The 23,636-nt window shown below is 37.4% G+C and overlaps 1 protein-coding gene across 5 annotated transcripts in view; it reads left to right on the top strand.

Moving 5' to 3' along the window:
• Sulf1 (Extracellular sulfatase Sulf1) overlaps window positions 1-23,636 on the top strand; it is a 140,433-nt gene that overhangs the window by 75,482 nt on the left and 41,315 nt on the right. For 3 of the 5 annotated variants that reach the window (XM_083129679.1, XM_083129682.1, XM_083129678.1), the window contains exons 7-9: window positions 1,201-1,376; window positions 12,086-12,199; window positions 15,648-15,710. In XM_083129679.1, the coding sequence (XP_082985805.1) occupies window positions 1,201-1,376; window positions 12,086-12,199; window positions 15,648-15,710 (353 nt within the window). The remainder of the gene's footprint in view (window positions 1-1,200; window positions 1,377-12,085; window positions 12,200-15,647; window positions 15,711-23,636) is intronic. The other 2 variants (XM_083129681.1, XM_083129680.1) reach the window with 1 other exon arrangement.

Here is a 23,636-nt window from a genome sequence, read left to right as displayed (position 1 = left end):
CTATCCCAGAGTTTAAAAAAAATCTCAAAAAGCATTCCTCAGCTACTGCATTGTCTCCATGTTGATCCATAAAAGCACACTTATCCTGAAACTCAACCATGCATCCTTCCAGCTAGGAATTTCCACTTTGAGCTCTGTTACAAAATGTGAGCGAGTTGACAGTATGTGGACATGCATTCAAGATACCCATCTAGGAAGGAGTAGCCAGGGAGAGGTTTATAGAGAGTTGGAGTTTCAAAATTAGAATTGGAGGAGAAAGCAGAAATAACCACAATTTTTTTCTAAGTATAATTTTAGTATCATCAGTACTTGCAATTGAAGATACACATTGAACTGAATTGATGTGGAAGTCAAAACCTTCAAAGAAACTTTCATTTGGATGGGGGAATTGCCAGGAATTGAGTCCCATCTAGGCTGTTGTATGGAGTCTGCTACTACTATTCATTCAAGTTGGTTCCCAGTTGTCTTCACGATGCTGAGTAAACAATGATGTTTTGGAATTTTCACCAGAATTTGAACCTGTAACCTCTCACACCGAAAGATAAATGTACTAATTGTTGATGTAGTGAGGGATGGGTTCACTGAGCCTGAGCCTCTCCTGAAATTTTGAGAAATGACGCTTCTCTGCAGTGAAACTTTTGCAGAAACAAGAGTGGCATTCTTTATAGATTCTGGGCTGCTGAAGTAAAAAATGACCTTAACTTTTGTTGATTTGTGTTATGCCATGATATTCAACTGAAACAACTAGCAAAATTTATCATTTGTAGATACCTCTTTTTTAAAAAAAATCACGATAACACCAAAAAGCTCTAATCATTTCTTGAAATTGCTTATAAGTGGATGTAATAAGAAGGCTGAACAGAATTCTCATGCATACAAATCATGAAACAATGCAAATTTTGTATTTTAAATTTTTGTTTTCCTGTTAATTTCATATTTTGTAAAGAACATAACAAAAATTGTAAATTTTCTGGTATGCGAGTTTGATAATGTTAATGACACAAACACTGGTGCGTTGCAAGTTATTTCAGCACTATTTCAGTACATGCCACACACCTGGATGTGTTATAAAATTTGATAATTACCTTTTACTACACAGGAACGTTCTATATATTTTAATTACATAGTATGACAAGACTTCAAACAAATTGCACTAAGCCACTCTCAGAATTTCTACATTTGGAAAATTTTTCTTTTCAGATATACCATGAATTGAAAACCCTGGGAGAACTGGATAACACATACATAGTGTACACCTCGGACAATGGTTACCATCTTGGGCAGTTTGGTCTCGTGAAAGGAAAATCGTTTCCTTTTGAATTTGATGTCCGAGTGCCCCTTCTAATTCGAGGCCCTAACATCGAAGCTGGAACAGTGTGAGTTCATTTCCATTTATCTCATTGTACATACTTGTTTTCTTGATAGCATATTAGCATAATGATTAATATTGGATTGTCACCTCAAGTCTTCATCTCTTCTTCCACCATTTCTCTCTTTTCACCATGTCCCAAAATCCTGTCCTTGTCTTTTCACACTGTCCTTTCCACTGACACATTGATCTCCCTTTGACCTATTTCCTTCTTCTTCTGCAGTGTATACTCTCACGCATTCTTTCTGGCCCCATTCACATGAATTATCCAAAACATCTCAACTTTGCTTCACTATCCCCATTAGAGCGCATCGGCAAGAGCTTTTAACTTGAGAGTCCAATTGTTCACACAGACGATACTAAGCTGTGCGTCAAGTTAACTTTGCAGCAAGTTTTCACATATGTAGACCCAAACGTTCGCACAGAATGTAGTTCCACTGAGATAGGTTCTATTCCGACATAACTGTGTACTTGCCACAAAACGGTTATTTCATTTGTAATATATAGACAAAATAACACATACATTAACAGGTATGGACTTGATTGGTTGCAATCACTGAGCAGACGAACTTGGAACCGCAGATCCGCAAACTGGGCTGTCGGTTACGTGAAAGGAACACTTTAAATCAAAAGCGAGTCGAGAGGGACTGGAACACATTGCATAGTGTTGGAGTCAGTGATACCAGTGTTGCACACCCCACTATTTTCACCCTGTATTTATCATGATTCGTTGCTAATCGTGCTGCACAACGGCAAGAATGGATGAATTGTGGTCTCCTGTTCAGTGCATGGCTTTGCCTGAGTGTTACTTTGGGAAAAGCTCTTCAAAGTCAAGCAAGTTGTTTTAAATGTATATTCCTCCTTACGGCAACAATATCAAAATGAAACAGAGCTTGAAGTGAAGAAAATAACACCAGTGCTGACAGGTGTCAGCGAACATTCCATTCCATTCCATTTGTTTTTTTTTCAACATGTAAGATGAAAACACCATGCAAGAAGAGGGCTCTTGCTGTTCCAGAATGATGGTATTTAATGATATCTCTGCATGACTGATTTGGAAGAAAGTGCACGAGGTTTATACTCCACTGCAATGAACTTTCAAATGTCGCAGCCAAGTGAGAGTGATTTGACAATGTGCACACGAACTGCATCTCGGGTGTTGAATGATTTAGTGGTTTGTTTGCGTGCAGAATAAGGAAACGATTATTTGTTTGCCAACACAAGAATCTCCGGGGTATTAAAAGATATTGCCGTGAGAAGAAACATGTTTATTATTTGTCGATGCAGTGTACATTGAACAAGGCGTGAGAGGATACCACCTTGCAAAACCACTGCCAGTCTTTCATTGAAGGGGCTGAGGAGTGGCACTGGGTTGACATACGGGAATGGTGGAGGGGGAAGCTTATTGTCTCACACATTGACAATATTCAAGCCTTTGTTGAAGATGCATGTTTACTGTTCCATGTGCAAAGAAAGGGAAGGGTGGATTATAACCAAGAAATGGAACAAGAACAAGATTTGAAGCCTGTTTTAGCGAAGTGATTCATGAATTGAAACCAAACAGAGTAATAGTAGCAGACAATAGACACTACATTGTGTAATATCACCAATAACAAATCATTCTTTTCTTGTGTAAACTTGAAGTGCGTGTGTCTTATAGTAACAGGTGTATTTCGAACGAAGCAACCAAGTTTTTCACAAATGTATTTATTTCTAAACCAAAAACAATAACTCACCATTATATTCAAGAGGGGCCTGTCATTTGCTTTTACATGTTTTTTTTTCGTTTTTTACGTGCTCTACACATACCCACACGCCCTCGTGTTTCGAAGATATTTCGCGATTTATATTAAGCAATGACACAATTATTACATAAGTTTTTGCACAGAAAGTACTTTAAAAAATGTATGGTTCAGGAAACAAAAAGACATTCCGCTTGACATGCATGTACGGGTTTTGATCTGTTGAGCGGTTGGCAACACTGCAGATTTTCTCATTGTCTGCGATATGAACAGCTCTGCGGTTGAGGCAAGACTGGCAGGGAAGATTCTGAGCACTGTTGTCGCGGAGATTAATACATAAAACCTGCTGCAAACTTAACCTATCGTGGGGCATAGATAGTATATGGAATTGAGATCTCTGTGCTCAACAAAATGTTATGAGTAAATAACGCTTGACCAGGCAAAACAAGTGACATACCCAGGGACGTAGCTAGGTTGATCAGTTTGGGGGGGCCCAAAGCTAAAGATTTTTTCCTATCAAACCATTAAAAACTAACAAACTATTAATATACCATATTGGCCTACATATATGTACAGTATGTGTGTGTGTGCTTTATATATATTATATATACATAAAAAAATTACAAATATAGACTCGCGAAATCCACAGCCATTATTTGGGAATCTAAATGCAGAATGAACTCATTAACTTAATGGCATCTAGACGGTCTTTAAAAATCCATGTATTTTCTCTTATGTTAGATTTGAGACACCAAGATCAATGCCATTAGTCCTTACTCCTCAGATATGTAAATTTGATCGAAGGAAATTGAGAAGTAGAGAACACTGTGGCTTTTGTTTATAGCAGAATCGAATCCAGCGCCCTTTTGTGCAAGGCGACACCGTTAACCACTACTCTATGGGACATGCCCGAGTCTTTGTGGCGGCGTACTGTACACATTGGAGAATGATGACTATATATAAGAAATTTTATGCACACATCTAATTTCTTAAAAGTAATCTTCTTTGTACATGCAAAACTGAATATATGATGGCAATAGAAATGACAAAATTCCCGCGTGCTAAAAATATTGCGCTCTGTCTTTGTTACGACAGATTCAAGGTTCGATCCCTGGTAGGAACTCCAAAATTTCTGTGATGGCCCAACATCGTGAGGACAATTGGGAAGCTACTTGAAATCAATATGTAAGCATTCAATCTCATCGTCGCATTTAACCCAATATGTAGAAAAGCAGCGTAAAATAACGAAATAGAAATGATTGATTGACTTGGTTCATTTTTACTTCACTTCTCAGACACTTTTTGGCTAATCGTGAAGATGAGAATGAGTTAAGATTAAATTGATGAAAGGACCATCACAAAGAAGACACATGCCCAGGCCGAGATTCAAACCCGCGACACACTGCTTCCTAGCGTAACCTGCTAACCACTCCACCACGAAGTTGACGGCGCAAATAGAAATGAAAATTAGAAAATGCCATCTTGAATTTGCAGGAACTGAGTTCATCACCAAGGGCAAAAGATTTTCGCTCCCACTAGGATAGGTAAATAACAGAATATGCTTGATAAGTAATTTGACTCTCCATATTTCATGATATTATTATGTATGTAACTATTATTCGTTATATAACTTCGGATTAATTCTATTTGTATGTGTACTCAACTTTCCCGCCTAAGCAGCAGCCACAAAGTCTGCATTTGCGGGTGGAGGCCAGGGTTGTTAAAGGTATAGGAATTTTAAATAAATTCAATTCCAGTCCAGGAGAGAAAATCAGCAAGTGTAAATGGGTTCTGGACCGTAAGGAACCTTTTCATGTGTAATTTTCAATTCGGTCTAGGAATATTTTTCCAGATGAATTTAAATTCGGTCCAGGAACCTTATTTCCTGATGATTTTAAATACGGTAAACGAACATTTTTTTCTGGATCAGTTTAAATAGGATCCAAGTTCCGTATTGAACTGAAACAATTGGCAACTTCATACGAATTTCAATTGTGCGAGAGAAAAGGTTCCGGTCCTGTTACGGAACCCTGTAGAACAAATTAGAATGTATGCGTTTCTTGATCTTTAACAATGCCAGGGTTGTTAGAGTTCCAGGAATTGTAAATAAATTCATTTCCCATCCGGGAGAGAAAATCAGCAAGTGTAAATGGGTTCTAGGCCTCAATTCGGTTCAGGAATTTTTTTTTTGCGCATGAATTTAAATACTGTGCAGGAACTATTTTTCCGGTTGAATTTCAATACAGTCCGGGAATCTTGTTTGCGGCTGAATTTAAACACTGTCCAGGAACCTTTTTTCACGAATCAATTTAAATTCGGTGCATGAATCTTTTTCCAGATCAATTTAAATACGATCCAGTAACCTTTTTTTAATGGAACAATACACTACTTGGACCGAATTTATATTGTGCGAGAAAAAAGCTTCCGGACCTGCAACGGAACCCAATAAAACCCATTAGAACTTATTGGTTCCTGGACCTTTGACAACCCTGGTGGACACTAAATGAAGAAAAATCAGAAAAAGTCGTAAAAATATGCAAAATTTGGAAACGTAATATTTCTAGAGCATGCACACTACTATAAAAAGTTGACTACTTACGTTGTTTCCTTCCATGAATGAAACGTGACTTATTCTTCATCACATGTGAGATCAAACATGTGGTTGATCAGTCGACCCTACTTTAATTTTTTCGAGAGGAAGACAAGCTGGCAGCTTCGCCGGCTTCCGTGGCGGAGTGGTTAGTACATCGTGCTACTATACCAGGTATCCCGGGTTCGAATCCCGGACTGGCCATGGGTGTTTGTAGTGTCCATTGATACATTTCATCATATCATCACTAATCCCCATCTTCGCAATTAGCCAAATGTGGCAGAAAAGCGACGTAAAATGAACCAAATCAATCGAAATTTCACTCGCAATGCATGAAAATGAGATCTCAAGCACTCCGTGATCCTACCGGAATCTCGCGTTTACAGAAGCTAACTATGAAACCACTTCTCGGATCAAGTTGTTCTTCGAACTAGCTGACAGTCATCAATTGTCGACCAATCAACACAGTAGGGCAAAATGAAGCAGATGTTTCTTGAAACTGAGTGGAAAGTTACCAAGGAAGGATATATAAAGTCGGTACATTACAAAGGCTTATTATGGCCTTTCCCTTCATTGCAGGTTATGAGCACAAGTGTTGAGTGTGGGAACCTGAAGGAACCGCGACATCTTTGTCATTCATCTCCCGCCAGAAAAAAGACGAACAGTAGAATTTTGTCTCTTGCAATTTGAAAAGCCTATGTCCATGCTGAACCAGAAAGTAATTAACCCAGAAAGTCCTAGCTACCTGCAGTGCGTTTCGGCGCGGCCGATAACCAGAGCCAGATGAAGAGAAGATTTTGTGGGAAGGGGTGACCTGGCTTAGGCCCCCTGGTGTGCATGAAGGGAAAGTGTGTTTTCAAAAGGTCCCCGACTTCCCAGAAAGGGACGGCCCATAAAATCACTGCATTTCCTACCAATGCATCTGTTTGTGTTCAACCAAAGTGTATGTCACCGTAGGATCCGAATTCTGTCGGTTGCGGGACTTCTTGAGTCTTTTGTCAACATGGTGTCAATCAGAGTTTCTTTCTGCCAAGGTCGTTGCACCTATGAATCGGCTCTTCAGCTTGAGTGGCAAAAGACATGTTGTACGGAGGAAAGTAGCACCGGAAAAATTACCTTCTTAAATACGATGAAACCTGTAAAACATCCACAGATATTTATTTGGGGGTGGTCCCTCTGACAAAGTACCAATATTCTCAAAATTCTTCGAACGGACTGTGTAAAACATTGCAATACTCCAAAACTAAACCTGCTCTGCAAGACAAGGAAAATGCCTCATTAAGCAATCAATGTGCCTTTGTTAAGTTGGTATGTTCAGTATGGCACTATATTTTAATTAATGCTGGTGGAATAAATCAATAAAGTTTGTTAAATGACAACGACTCCTTACCAAAAGAATATAATTATTCTTTACGGATATCCCCTATAACGGTTGGGGGTTCGACGTGCTGACCCCACGTCACTCCGTTACTGGTTAAAGATCTCCACACCTCTAGGTAGGATTGTGGGAGGGAGACTGGCAGTCGAGAGATAGGCCAAGGCCCTTCCAGGGCTGTCGAAAAACGGGTTATTATTTATTTATAGATGCTTAAATATATGTGCAACCACACATATCTTTCCAGTGACTTATTGCAAGGGTTGGTTATTGTACTTGACTCAATAAAATAAACTTACTGTGTGAGGCAGATTCATACGAACTGAAAATAGCCATAATAATAATAATATTAATAATTTATTTGAAAATTACGAAAATGTATTTACTTGTTGAGGAGTTGAGTTGAGTTGGTGTTTTAAGTCCACTTTATGCACAGTAAGACTAATCAGGACTGGACATACAGTTTAAAGTAAGATCCAGACCACTATGTGCCTCCACCCATGCATGGAACGCAGGACCCCTCGATTACAAAGCAATGACGCTATCACTGCGCCATCGGGGAGGCATCGTTTGTTAAGGAGGATTCTCAAAATCTGTCTTCACGAAATCGAAAAAAATATGCGACTCAAGAAATCGTACAGTTTGTGAAGATAATTACTTTTAACATGTTGCGTGTTTTAGACTGTTTCAATAGTAGAATAGTTATTTGATGCGAGTAATACTACTTGCAATGAGATATAATAATCTACATAGGCATCCTGCCACCATTAGCCCTATACTTATTTTATCGTGTATTGCGTTCTGATTCGGCACCACTTGTAACTGTTTGCATATATGTGGTTTACCGCTGGCAAGCGATCGTTCTTCAATCTGGTCACAAACTACTCAAGCTCGAAACATTATTTGGACGCAACGGTAACAACCAACGCTCAACCCTGCCTGTTGTTGACCTGCGACTGCGAGTGGTGGAAATATCGCTCCTTCAAAATTCCGAGAAACATCGAAGTGCTAGATTCCTACACTGACATCCACTATAGCTAGAACCAGGAAAACAAGAAAAAATGTATTGTTTGGGGTTCGTGCCACTCACATTCAAGAGCAGTGTTTCAAACTGAAAGCAAATTTACTGAAACACTATTTTGCAATATTTGTCATGAAGGTAAACTTTTCAGCAAGTGTAGAACAGTTTGCCGGGGCCACGTGAATGTTTCGGGGGACCAGTGCCCCTCCGTGCCCCCCCCTAACGACGTCCCTGGACATACCCTCGAAGCCTGAGTGAGCCATACACAGCTATATATGAAAATGAAATACATGGTTGTGGGCTGAGACTACCAGGGCGGATATTTGACGTATATACAGCATGTTTCAAAATTATTTGAAAGATTTCAACTCCTTATAATTTATTAATTGTGCAATTTACTTAAAATTTTACACATAAGTACTATAAGAGTCCAAGTTTCAGTGGTAAAAATTGTAAAACAGTAACTCACAAATGATCAATGTGAGGCCCCCTTTGTTACCCTGCATACATCAGTTCGGTAGTCCAATTCCTCCCAGACCCCTTTCAGCATGTTTTCATCAACAGTTTGCACTGCAGCAGTAATGCGCTCTTGCAGTTCACGGACATCTTGGCGTAGAGGTGGTGTGTACACAATGTCTTTGACATGTCCCACAAAGAAAACAATCGCAGGGGGTTGAAGTTCGGTGATCTTGGTGGCCAACGTAAAAGCTATTGATCATTGTGAGCAGTTCGCCCAATCCAGCAGTGTGACAGTAACTCATTTAGGTAATTCCTAACATTGCGAAGAAAGTGGCAAGGGGCTCCATCCAGTTGAGCACTGTCATGTTCAAGCTGTGGCATAAGCCACTTAGTAAGCATGTGTAGAAATGTTTCTCCAGTGACAGTTTCTTTGGGAAAGAAGTACGGACCTTATACTTTGGAAGATGTAATGGCACAAAACACATTTTTTTTGGTGAATCATGCATAATTTCAACTATTTTATGAGGCTTCTCAGTCCCTCAGATACGAACATTTTGTTTGTTTACTTGTCCCATAACATGGAATGTAGCCTCATCAGTGAATCACACTTTGTTAGAAAAATCATCATCACTGCACAACTCTTGGAATGACTCACAAAATTCATTGCGGGACTTGTGATCATTAGGTGTTAAATGTTGTAACAACTGTACTCGATAGGGATACATGTGTAAATGCTTAAGCACTACGCGCCACACAGTTGTTCAAGACATTTGAAGTTCTCGACTAGCTCTCACTGTAGACTTGTGAGGGCTGCGTTGAAAACAAGCTCGAACTCTCTCAACATCTGCCTCAGACGTGGAAGGCCTACCAGACAATTTTCCCTTGCAAATGCACCCTGTTGTCTTGAATTGTTGATACCAATTGCGAATGGAGTTCTTTGATAGTGGTTCTTGACAAAATTTGGTATGAAACTCACGTTGAACACTCACAACAGACTGACTAACGTGAAATTGTAGGATGCAAAATGCTTTCTCTGCACCACAGGCAGCCATCTTGCAACTTATTACTCTGCCACCTGGTGGAAGAACTTCGAACTACTACAACCATGTCAAACAAAACTTGAGAATGTGGTTGAAAGAATTTCAATACAATTTTAATCGTTGATCGTGTTTTAACGCTCATGGAACGATTTCTTATTGTTCAAATCATTTTGAAACATGCTGTATTTCTACGATTATTGTCACATTAAAATTATATATGATTGTATACACCAGAGGCGAAGATATAGTACAAGCAATGCAAGCACTGCTTGCATAATTCGAATATCATTTAATGTACTTAATGTTCTAACCGTATTTAGTTTCCATCGCACTCGATTTCGCGAAAAAATGCGGCCGCAAACTCCCCCAGCAGCTCTGTAGCAAGCACCAGCCTCAATGCTTGCAGCCGTTCTGCGGGAAAATAAGGCCTCAGAAGGAGTCGCATGGCGAAGCGTGAAATTCTGGTGGAACCCGTCCACAAAGCTTCTACAAAAAGCTGTGCTTTCCGAGCTTGCGTGATTCCCGAAAATAGCCGAGTTCAACCGAAAGCAGAAGGATTCATCTATGGGTACGTTGCCAGCAAAAACTAGTAACGAATATTTGTCTTCATGAACACGTAAACAAGATCACAAATATAATAATAATTGTTAGTCATAAAATAACTAAAAGAAGTTATTATCACTGTTCTAAATTCCATATATATCATATTATATTACAAATTATTTTAGATTTCGCGAAATGTAAAACGCGTAAAAAAAGTTGACATTGGGAGTTGAGGCAGTGGAATTTCTGCACCCCCGTGAAGAGTTTTCTCGGGGAGGGAGGGAAGATTGGACGGACCTTGGAAAGCGCGTGGGATAGTGTGAGTGTTTGTTGCTTCGTGTTTTGTGCTGTGAATTTATCGGAATGAACGCGTATTTAGGAACGGTTGATGTGAAGTGGGGGTGTATTATTGAGCAATTGAAAATTGCTTCGTTTAGCTCGAGAGAGATAAGTGTTAAAATGAAAATTGTGGAAGGGGGTCGACCAACACCAAGAGTTTGAAATTTATTGTGGTGAGTACATCGTCTATGCATGTGTTTCTTTGCTTTAAAATGAATTTTTTATTGTTTGGTTTAACTTTTTATTTAGTGTTTAAGTTACTCCAATGCAGTTTTTAGGGTGCCCAAAAATACTAAATTACATCATGCAGCGTAAAATAAACAAATGATTCCCATTTTTTTTATCTAAATCGGTTTGGTCACCGTTTGACCATATTAAATAATAATGAACAAATAAAGGTACTAATAAGTAAGTAAGAAATTCCGTCTCCCTTTAGTCATATGCGGAAAGTTCGCATATGCAAAACGTTTAATATCATATGAATAACGTTACCTGGATTTTTTTTAAAAAGTAAATGTGACGTTTGCGGATCATATGGTTTATTTTTAGTACAGTCACTTTATTACGATATTTTGACAAATCCAGCAACTGGGTAAATGAGGCTATAAACCTTGAATCTTTCCCCTCGGCATGTCGTTGTACTACATGTTTTGTTGTACTGAAACATTGCTTGCCTCCTTCGTAAGACTACGCTTCGCTACTGGTATACACTCAAGTGTAGCAGGCTTGAGGGTGGGAGACTCGTATGATTACAAGTGAGTGAAAGTGGTCTCAGACAGTACTCTAATCCCCATTCTCTGACGAAGCTCCTAATTGTGTATTTTGTGTCCTTTTTAAAGTTTGGCTAGACCTTTTACTGATGCCAGCAAAGCCATTTTTGAAATATCCTATTCTTTAAAAAAAAAAAACTACTATGATATTTGAAATTCCAAAATATTACACATGCTTGAAATTCGTTTTTGAAGATTCACATGACTTTTTGTGTCATTTGCTTTTGCAAGTTTGTTACATGTTTACAATAGTTCCATGGTTACATAAGCCTATTATGATGGAAGAGATTGAAGAAAATTTGCTATGGGACATCAAAACCGAACCAGAAATGTTGGGAATGAATGAGGGAATGACTTCGAAGGGGATAAATTGCGTAGCAAATAAAAAAAAAAATATTTTAACCTTATATGAGATATTCATAATATGGAAATTGTATTACACATATTATTTTTATTAAATTATATAAGTACACTTAATTTCAAAATCCCTTTTTTCCTACACAATATTAGTGAATGATAAATGCAAAATATGAATTTCACATAATTTGTATAATATTTAGACTCCTCAAAAGTGTCATGTGATATTGGAATGTCATACTTTCTCATACCAATCCCACTGATATTGCCTGATATCAATATGTCAGTAATGGTATTCACTCTGCTCTCGTCCGTTCCTAACTGACAACTTTCTTTCATGTTAGAAATTCCATGATTAATAAAACTATTTGTATTGTGACAACAAAGATTTTTTTGCCACAGACACTAATTAGCATTATCAAATGTTTCAAAATTTTGAAATATTATCTTCTAAACATTATTTCTTTCCCTCTTTTCCAGTATAGATGATATCGTGTTAAACCTTGATCTTGCACCAACATTTCTTAACATTGCTGGGATTGAGATTCCACCCAATATGGACGGAAGGTCTTTTCTGAGGCTACTGCCTAGAAGGTAAGTATTTGTTATGATTGTATATTATTTGTATTAAATTGTGTAAGTACTGTCACTAATCATACTTATATAATTTAATAAATTACCACGTATTGGGGTTGTAATTGATTAACAACATCCAATTAGTATTACGAAATAAGCTTGCCATGGAACAGCTCCCATCTGCATGTTTCACGAACACCAAGACCGAAGTTTCAATGCATTCAGTGGTAGGACAAGAAAGTGGGTGTTATGTGATCAACCAGCTGAACTTTGCAGAAAAGACAGCAGTCCAAGGTAAACGACCACCTATCCTAACTGAACAAAGAACTAAAATGAAATCGTACCCAAGACATCTCTGAAAACTGGGTATTCGTCCAGTGGCAAATTATATTGTTGTCCCTGTATGTTGTTCGTTAGCAAGAAGGAAGTTTGGAATGGTTCGGAGTTTTGTGACAACTACTTCCACAATCTAGCAGATGTCATGAAAAATATTGGAGCCATCTGTATACCTTTACTGCATTCACATTTGGACATTTGTATTTACAAGAATTGATACTCAACTCGATGAGCAATTTCGAATTTATCTACAAATAAAGAGATGAGACCGGTTTTGACAAAACATTAATTTCTTCTCTGATCACTCATTTATGACTTTTATTAAGTCATAAATGATTTATGACTTTTATTATTATTAAGGCCTCCCTGATGATGCAGTGGTTGCATCCTCGCCTTGTAATCAAGGTGTACTGGGTTCGATACCCGGTGGAGGCACATAGTAGTTTGGATCCCACTTTAAACTGTAGGTCCAGTCCCAATTAGCCTTACTGTGCATAAAGTGGACTAAAACTCCAAATCAATCGATCAAATCAATGACTTGTATTAAATGTTTCCTTGTTTTGCATCACCAGAGTATTTGTTTTTAATGTTTTCTTTATATTATCTCATATTTACATTAAAATTATTATTGCCATATAATATAAATGTGTCTCATATATGTCACTTCTGACAATTTGTAATATATGCATTTTATATTTGTGATTAGTTTAATTTCCAGTAAGGGTCTAATTTTACTTGGTCTACTGCTTTACATTAACAGACACGCATACCTGTTCTGCCTGATTTAACACTGCACGCCACTGATATATAACATACATTTTATCCTTCAGTCTTAGTTGCTGAGATGTTTTATCATAATGACTGTTATGTGGAAACATTTTATGTAAACATTGTATTTCAGGAAGTTAACTTTGTGCAGTTCTTAAGCAGTGGAAGAAAATGATGATGGATGATTTTTTTTCATGAGCAAAATGTTGTCAGGGAATTCACACGAAGTTCTCAAATACTTCATTTCATTGTTCAATATTTCACATGTTAGATAAAACTTACACAACATCTTATTGCTCTCTCCCCTGCCACACACCCATTAAAAGTTATTGGCATTATATTACGAAACAGAAGGTAGATGCTCTTTACTTTCACACAGTATATCATTATGATCTTTCATTAGTCACAAAAAAAGAGCAAAACTCAATTTCCAAATTCATTAGCAAATACAGCTCTGTACTGAACACAAACCATACTATGAAAGAAAGACAAAATCATTGAATTAGGGTGGAAGCTTTAAAGAAAAGCCAAAGGTAAAGTGACCTCTCTCATTCAGTGCGAATACTTCGCATTGTAGTTTGTTCTGCCCCTCATGAAGTAGACAGACACCTTTGCGTGATAATAGGATACATAGGATCCTTGTTTAGGACCCTTCTATGATGGCAACACGACAGGTTACTATGTAACATATAAACAGGTTATATATAATGAATGTAGTTGCTTGAGAGAATAGAATCCCAATTTTTAGGTGCGATTTAGCTCTTTTCTGCCAATCCAATGTGACAACACTGGTCTGTTCCGCCAGACTTGAATCGGAATAATCACATAGCACTCTTTGTCCTAAACCCCAAAAAAGTCTTCCCTTGCATTGTACTCTCAAAGCCCATCTCGTCTTATCTCTTCAGGGTAAACTAAACGGCCTACCTCTTCGCTTGTGTCGGCTGCATAAAAACATGTCTGCTTTCAATATCTATTCGACAACAGTGTTAACGCATTAAATAACGTTTCAACAACTTTCAAATTTTTCATGTTTTGCTGTCACTTGCCACTGCTACTTGCAAAGGAAAATAGAGTTGAAAACATTTTAGAAATGATTGTTACAAGAAGGAAACATGAAAGAACAAAAGTGGGTCTTACCTTATCGATAATTACATCTTCACTCAATTAAGAACTCAATTGTTCTTGCATTTCAGTCCAGCACTTTCTTGCATAAATCTGATCGCTGCACACGAAATGAATCACAAAGCTCTACCGCTACAAACCTCGCACTCCGAGCTCCCTGCCTTGTAGCTTTGTGAGCAGAGGCAAATTTTCACAGGCAGGGAACAAGCGAGGGAGCCCCCATTCACGATAAAAATAAATTATTCTATTTCCAGTGAAAGTAAAACTACTTTGTAAATACAGGGCGTAACTAGCATTTTAATATACATAATTTGGTATGAAGACTTACTTTACAAATATAAGTTTTTTAGACTTTCTGTTTATGCTACGGTGTTGGGTGAATTGACAAGACCATCAGCACTCTGACAAGAAAACGAAGTCAGAACTACAGTACTCCTTAATTTTCAATTTCACTTACTCTTGTCGATGAAAGGAAGGAAAACTTAAGTTTCGTATGAAATAGAAATCTCTCTGCACAAACACAGGCTAATGTTTATATAAAATGCTGGTACACCACAAATTTCCAATCCTGGTGAAAATGCAGTGTTGCTGATATTCTGTTCGTCCTAGTGGGTAACAGCGCAAGGCCGGCCTCACAAGCATGTTATAAGCATACGAACAGTACTCGTAAGATTAGACTTCCTGCATATACGACCATACGACAGATGTGAAGAGAAGAGGCCCCAGCAAAAGTGCCTCACTCCGTGGAAAGTTTGTATACTGGACAGGGTTAGAATTTTTTTGTAATTATCATAAATGAAAATTCCAAACTCTTGCATTGCATTACATATGTTTTGAAGAAATAAGTAAAGACACCTTTAAAAGAGTAATGATGTGGGTAGGCCCAGCATCCTGGCCTCATAGGATGCTTCGCCACTGATAACAATTGTGCTCATTCCTCAAAATGTTTCTACAAAAATTGACTGTACAGGAGTAATGTGAAAAATTTTCCTCGTGTATGCAATGTTTTGTATTTATATTATTATTTTTTCTTCCTTCTTACCCTGAAGTAGAGTACAAAACTGTTAAGATTAAAGTTAACATGTGAAATATTATGCAGTGAAGTGTATCAAGGATTTCAAATGAATTCTCCTGGTCAGAAGTTCTCAACATTTGCCAACCATCAAAGTTGATGTGAGTAATTTTATTTTATGGAGAAGAAACAAGGGTTATTTTAATGTTATCATCCTTTGTCTCACAGTCCTGGTATGAAACCATATCAACAGAAGAAAATAAAGTGGCCAGACACATTCCTGATCGAGAGGTAAGCTGCGTGTTTGCACATGGCCTGATTTCAAGTCTACCAGGGTCTTCTCACCAGTAAGCATGGCCTCAAAAAGTACAATAGCTGCACATTGTTTGAGACTGGTTGCGCTTTCTTTGTACACAACTTCTGTTGTCTGTGAATTTGAAGTATTCAGTATTGTTTTGGCTTATCAAAAAGAAAGGTATAAAATATTTTATGTGTGTGCTTTGCACTATTTGCCACTCTGCAGTCATTAATGCTAAAATATAAGCATGTTCACTGCTTTAAGCCGAAAACGAAAGATAATTCTATTAGCAGGATTCATCATATTTTTCTTATAAATGTTTGACTGTACAGGGTTTGTTCAAATAAGTATCGGGACTGAAGTCATAAAAATAAATTTATTGAAGATATATGTACAGTGTGTTAATATTCTTCAAAATGTGACCCTCCTGCATCAATACACCGCTGCCAGCACTTTTTCCTCTCTTCATATGCCCCCTGGAAGTCGGCAACTGCAAGGCTGTTCAGGCACCCCGTCGAAGCCGCTTCGACCTCCTCAATCATAACGAAACGATGTCCTTTCATGCTCCTTTTGATCCGAGGAAAAAAAAAAAGAAGTCGGGGTGGGGGGGGGAGCCATATCTGGACTGTAGGGTATTGTGCACAATGTTTGGCCAGTGCCTTCCTCACAATTAGCAACGTGTGACTGGGTGCATTGTCATGATGAAGCAGCCAGGAATTGGCAATCTCCCTTTGGACACGGCGGACCCTAATCATCATCGTTCACAATTGAATGAACAGTGCATTTCAGTAAATTTAACTCCTGTGCTATGAAACGAACACTTAACCGGTGATTACTGTTCAGAACTTCTCGCACTTTGGCCATATTTTCAGCGATTCGGATCAATGTCGGACGTCCAGCATGTTGTTCGTCTTCGACGTTTTCCCGGCCATTTTTGAATGTTTTATGCCACTCAAAAACATGCGTTCTGGACATGGCTTCATCCTTGCAAGCCTCACGGATCATATCAAAAGTCTCCGTAGCAGATTTGTTCAGTTTAACGCAAAATTTGATGGCACAACGCTGCTCGATGGCTCGCTGCATCTTGACTCTTGACGCGAGCACTAAACACACTGTCACTTCAGGCGCAACCTACACACTCCAAAGGCTCAGAGGCAACTGAGCTGGGTCTCCTAGATCATGTGACATCCCACAACACTGATCCGACCCATAGAGACTGCCCTCCACCCCTTCCCATTGGCTGGACAAAATCAATCCCAATACTTATTGGACAAACCCTGTATGCCTCGCCATATACAATTGGTTGGCCGATACGCACGGCACACAGTTGAGAACCACATGACTGCGACAGCCAATCTTCATCACTTATACAGTGGGATGCATAAGTATTCTCAAGCAAACTGTCCACCACCATGTATATTCTCTTTGTTTTATGCAAGAATTGAAGCAAAACACCAAAAAAGTTGCTGACAACCTCTACACCAGCATACGTAAAATTCCAATCCTTAAAAAAATCAATGTAAAGAGTCATGGATTTACAGATCAATACTTGTGCATCCCACTGTACTGAAGCTGCTTCTAGCAAAGGCATGGCTACCAGGAATTCTGGCAACACTGCTAGCATGTGTCGTGCAGTGTTCCTCTCACTGCCTGCACAGTTATTGGCCAATGTATGTGGTGACACTTAGAGGAAAGGTTTCAAGGCTGCAATATCATGGCACTTTGTTTTCTTTCTTTGAGATATAATTTATATGATTTAAGATGCTATTTATTATGTTACATCCAGATACTTACAAAGGAAACTGCTACACAAGCTGTGGTCTAACATGTTGTACTTCCTTACTAGTGTTGGTTCAACAGTTCCTGCACCAATTGCAAGTGAGAAAATAGTCATGTGCCATGTGGGAAGGAGATAATGGAATCCATAGAAGCTATTCTTAAGCAGATGCTGTTGCCATATTCTGGTTAAACTGTCATGTGTTCTGTTTCTTTTTTCTTGTATGTACGCATTGCTTGCATGATAGAATTATTTTCCTGTAGTTTACGGTTATTACAAGCATAAGAAAACAGTTTTTTCTTTGTGACGTTTCAGGAGAACACACGCTCCTTTCATCAGACATTTATTTTCATTTTGACTAAAAATACAGTTATAACAATGGTTAGTAATTTTTAAACAAAAAGAATCTGTTATATAATGGATGTTGTCAATGTTACATTGTTGTAATATAGCAACTTAACTGTGAAAAAAGCAGTCTATTTTATTTTTATTTTAGAATTTTTTAAATTATGAATCCCAAATATCATCAGGTAATTCAAATTCATCATTGTTTTCACAAAGTCTCTTGATGTTTTCTGTTACATTAAATTTTAAAGATGGTGGCTTACTCCATTTGTGAAAAAGAAAACTCCACACTGGATCTATGTTACCATTTTCATTATTTAATTTATTCCAGTGTTCTTCTGCAATGAACGAGGCTTCCCAGACATTCAACTCTGTGTTTCCCGTTAATCTTTTTAAAACCCTTCTCTTTTTAATCAAATGCTTCTCTTCGATGATATGAGTTGACAAACCTGTTCTTGGGTTTAGATTTATAATGTCCAAATCATGTTCGTGCCATCTTATTGCCATTTTCCTTGCTGTTTGTCCCACATAACACATAACATAAGCATTAACAATTGGAGATTCTATGTAATGAAGGAAAATGCTGGAGATTGTTAATGCGATAGGTGCGGATATCAAACTCTACATCAGATATGTAGATGATGTGCTAATTATTGCTAAAAATGAGAACACCATCATGGACGTATTTAAATCGTTAAATGAATCACATCGTCGCATAAAATTCACTTGCGAACCCATGAATAACAATGTAATTTCTTTCCTTGATCTGCAAATTAAGACAACTGACTCAACAATTCAAACATCAGTCCATAGAAAAAAAATTAGCGGGGGAAAAATACATCCATGCCAAATCAGAACATTCGCGTATAACAATGGATAACATATTTTTAATTTTTTTCCTGAGAGCACAAAGACTATGTTCTAATAATGAGGATATCAAAAATGAAGAAAAAAGGCTCTTTAATATAGCAAAAGAAAATGGCTTTCACACTAACAGAATAAACCAAATCAAAAAACAAGTTGCAAGAAAACTAAAGGAAAAGAGAAATACAGACAAAGATGAAAAATCTGTTGAAAAGAAATTTGTGTGCATTCCATTCCACAAGGGATTCTCACATAAAATTGCAAAAAAATTTTTAAAAGTTTTAATTTCAAAATTGTTTTTAAAGCACCAAGAAGTTTGGAATGTACATTTAATGAATTCAAAATGAGAAACTCGCTTCCAGATGTGGAAACCACAGGAATATATAATATAAGTTGTTCATGTTCAAAAGATTATGTGGGACAAACAGCAAGGAAAATGGCAATAAGATGGCACGAACATGATTTGGACATTATAAATCTAAACCCAAGAACAGGTTTGTCAACTCATATCATCGAAGAGAAGCATTTGATTAAAAAGAGAAGGGTTTTAAAAAGATTAACGGGAAACACAGAGTTGAATGTCTGGGAAGCCTCGTTCATTGCAGAAGAACACTGGAATAAATTAAATAATGAAAATGGTAACATAGATCCAGTGTGGAGTTTTCTTTTTCACAAATGGAGTAAGCCACCATCTTTAAAATTTAATGTAACAGAAAACATCAAGAGACTTTGTGAAAACAATGATGAATTTGAATTACCTGATGATATTTGGGATTCATAATTTAAAAAATTCTAAAATAAAAATAAAATAGACTGCTTTTTTCACAGTTAAGTTGCTATATTACAACAATGTAACATTGACAACATCCATTATATAACAGATTCTTTTTGTTTAAAAATTACTAACCATTGTTATAACTGTATCTTTAGTCAAAATGAAAATAAATGTCTGATGAAAGGAGCGTGTGTTCTCCTGAAACGTCACAAAGAAAAAACTGTTTTCTTATGCTTGTAATAACCATAAACTACAGGAAAATAATTGTTCTGTTTCTTATTAAAGAAACTTGCCATGCAAAGATTTGTGGTGGTGGGTAGTAGTGTACTGTAAATTGGTGTAATCCTATATAGTTAGCAGTGGCGTATCCTGGTTTTAACTAGTGGGTAATCTCCGACACTTGATTCATCCACCCACTCCTGAAGTCTCCCTTCAAATTTACCTCAACATCCATACAGGATTTATGAATATATGTGATAAAAATGTTACCTTTTTGTTGCGACCACTGTCGAAAAATTGTTGTGATTGCACTTGCAGTTAATCTACGTTTAGAATTTCAAATAATAAAACAAGAAAATATAATAAATCTATAAGAAAAAACCTGTAACAAAGAATATGAAAGGAATGCGGTAGTGAAATAAAAACCCTCAATATTAATTGAAGTCTAAAATTCAAGTTACCCCAGTGTCCAGTTACTCGTGCATTCCCGATTTTTGTTTGTATACATGGAAGTTTAAGTTCAAGACCTGTGTACAAGAGATGTTACTGGCCTACCTACATTAACTATTTCCAATTTCTCCGGAAAAGATCCCGTTCCAAATATTTTCACACGCAAATATTGTATTATATCCATTGCCTTTAACTTCAGTAAACACAGCACTAGCACGAACACTAAACCACTAACAGCTAAACAAATATTACATTTTCGAATCGCTAATAGGAACAACAGCACAAAGCCACCTACAACACGCATTCAATTCCCTGCGCCAATCTTCTATTGTGGTTCCTTACTTCTTGACTCAGAATTAAATTCCCTATGGATGCTGAAAAATTCCCTTTCCCAGCTTTAAATTCCCTGCGATGCGCAAGGTTCTATAAGTTGGAATCATTGCTTTTTTTGTTTATATATTTTATTCATACATCTTTTATCTTTATGATCATTATTAATCTAAAGCGGGGGAAAAACAACTTAAATTAACTAATTTATCTGTACGTATATATATATAATTTATTTATGATAGCTTTCCCTTTTAAAAATTATTCATTTCTGTGAAAGAAGTACTGGTTTTGAAGGCTACAAAGAAAGTAATCACGCATCTTAAAATACAAAAATGAAAAAAGTAAGCATATAGTTTAATTATTTCATTAATCGATTGATTAAATTGTTATTTGACGTCGCTTTTCTGCCACTTTTGGCTAATCACTATGAGTGATGATATGACATTGATGAAGGGACATTTACCAAGAACTCCCAGGCCGGTATTCGAACCCTGTAGCTCTGGCGTCGTAGGGAGCTGTGCTAACACTCCGCAACGGAGGTCGGTGTAATTTCTTGAATTTCTAGTTCAAATTTTAATTTATTTAATTACCTTCATTTTCAATATTAAAGTTTTTTTTTTTCCTTTTACAATATCTGTTGAAATAGCAGAGATCAGTAAGACAGAAGCAAATGTAAAATGAGAATTAACATAAAATTGGTTCGCAAATGTTGTTCAGATTTCCCTGTTTCTCGCGCATTTTCAGATGTATTTTCTCTACTTTCTTTTTCAGTACGCAATTTGTGAACCCAGAATTCTGTTTTTTCCCGAAAAATTTCCCTGTCGTAAACAACACAGCTCCTACGATACAAAGGCCATCGGGGAAGAATGGCAGAAGAGGGTGCCACTGCCAGCCGAGGGAATGGCAAAGGCTCTGGGGTGGAGAGTGCGACCGATGGACTCTCTCCAGAAGGAGCTTACCCTTGCCACGGAATAACCGCGCCTGAGAAGCAGTGTTTCCTTCTCCTCCCGTCAAGGGATTTAAAGGGAGCCGGTGGAATCTCACCCTGACGTCACCAGATTCCACCAGCTGGAGAAAAAGCCTCACGGACATTCCGCGGCAAACGGTTGAAAACATTTGCGGGCTGGAAGCAAAGAAATATGTGACAAAGATTGGTTCGGAAGAATATTGTTAAGAAATAAAAAAACAACTTTTTAAAAAAATATAGCCGGGTCATCTCCGATTACCTAGGTGATCCAGAGTATACGCCGCTGATAGTTAGGGTTACCAGATCGCTACAAGGGAAAAGTAGGACATTATGTTCCAAAATGTATGACTTTTAGTCAAAATGTAGGACACAAGTCATTCACAATATATAATATACATTTCCAGAACATATTAGAAAGTAATATAAAATTGACACTTTTCAGCTTAATGAATTCTTAAATGCAAAATTTCCAAACTTGTAATCAATACTACACAATACACTTTACTACTTGTTCTAACTGATAATTCTCAGAGAAGCCAATTTTTATCAAAATTTCAGGTTTAGTCAAAGGAAATTTTTGAGAGACTGAACAATCAAACTCTTTGAAATTATACAGAACCCCAGTAACAAGCTTTTTACAGACTATTTGGAAAAAAAATCAAAATCAAAAAAAAAAATCTCATGACTCCGTTGTGCTGATGGTAATGAAAGTACTTTCTTATTATGACCTGGAATAGCAAAGAAATATTATATCCAGCAATTATGGTAATTTTAAATGGTTTCAGAAGGTTCATCTAGGGTAGTTTCTAGTTCAATAACTTTGTTCTCTATGCCCCCTGCTTTACAATCAAAATATTGAATGAGCATGGGAAACACCTTGTTTCATCAGTATAAACACTGAAGCAAGAAATTCCACTCAGGCACTGAACACTGACATCATCAGAATGTGGCCCCAAAAATTCAATCATTAATAGCTTCCATTATTGTTCTAACAGAAAAAAAGACAAATACTGTATCAAAATTAATTTCACTATTGAGTTTGGGAGCGCAGTTTTTCTGTGTTTAACTGAAACACACATCTTCCTAATTAATATTATGTGACGCTCAAAATGTAGGACATATCCAGGAAAAACCAGACGTCTTGTAAGCCTATATATAGTTCATTCATAAACTTGCTTCCTGACATATGGGGATGACTCACTTGGTAACAGTATTGTGTGTTTTCTGCTTGGAAGATGGTTGTTTGGCAAGCATGGGAAAGACAATACGTTAGACCAACAGCAGTTTAATATCCATGAAATGATGTTCTTTTCATCAAATCTAAGAGCTAAAGTTGACAGCTGGTACAATACAACTCAACATAGAAAATCACTTATAATGTAATTATAAGACATTATTAAGCTATACTACTAAGTGGCAAATGCACTAGATTCTATCGTAGTATGTTCCTTCACACTGTTTTGTGAATTCACCAAGTGGCATGTTTGTGGAGCCACTCACACTACATAGCGGACAAACATCCCACAAAAGTGCTACAGTAAAACCTCGTTAATCTGGACTAATGGGGAGGATACGTTGACCGGTTTAACGCAAGTCCGGATTAACGGAAATAACCTAAAAGAACAGCAGAAAGTGCAAAAACTCAGTTTATAGCAACAAAACACGTTTCTTGTTGTGTATTTAAAGGGCATAGGCCTAAATACACTATACAGTACACTACAAAGTCTGCGGGGAAACAGAATTTCATCAGCGGTTGACTGCCTTTTCTTTGGGAAGTTCTCTTGTTGACTTCTAGCCACATTTAAAACCTTGTATTCTGCTTTTTTTGGCCTCTTACCTGTCCGGATTAAGCTAAGTCCAGCTTATCGGGGTCTGGATTAACGAGGTTTTACTGTACTTAGTGGATTTACTGTCCACTGTGAGGCAACGTATCCTACAACAGATTCTAGCACATGAACATGAAACTTGCCACAGACCATCCACAGATGATACACAGACATGTTGCTACTAGCTCCATGTGAAAGGACCCTTGCCTCCTGCAAAAGCTAGCCTGTTAATATATTATTATTAACATCATTTATCTTTATGCCATTTGGCACAGGCCACCAGTATTTTGATATTAATTTGAATAAGGCAACAACTGCAACTTTGGTATTTAATATTCAATGAACATCAATCATTGGATGTTAATG

The sequence above is a fragment of the Lepisma saccharinum genome, chromosome 10 (assembly GCF_977018435.1).
Source record: "Lepisma saccharinum chromosome 10, izLepSacc3.1, whole genome shotgun sequence".
NCBI lineage: Eukaryota > Metazoa > Arthropoda > Insecta > Zygentoma > Lepismatidae > Lepisma > Lepisma saccharinum.
Note: the sequence above shows the minus strand (reverse complement) of the source record. Positions and strands in the feature narration are given on the sequence as shown.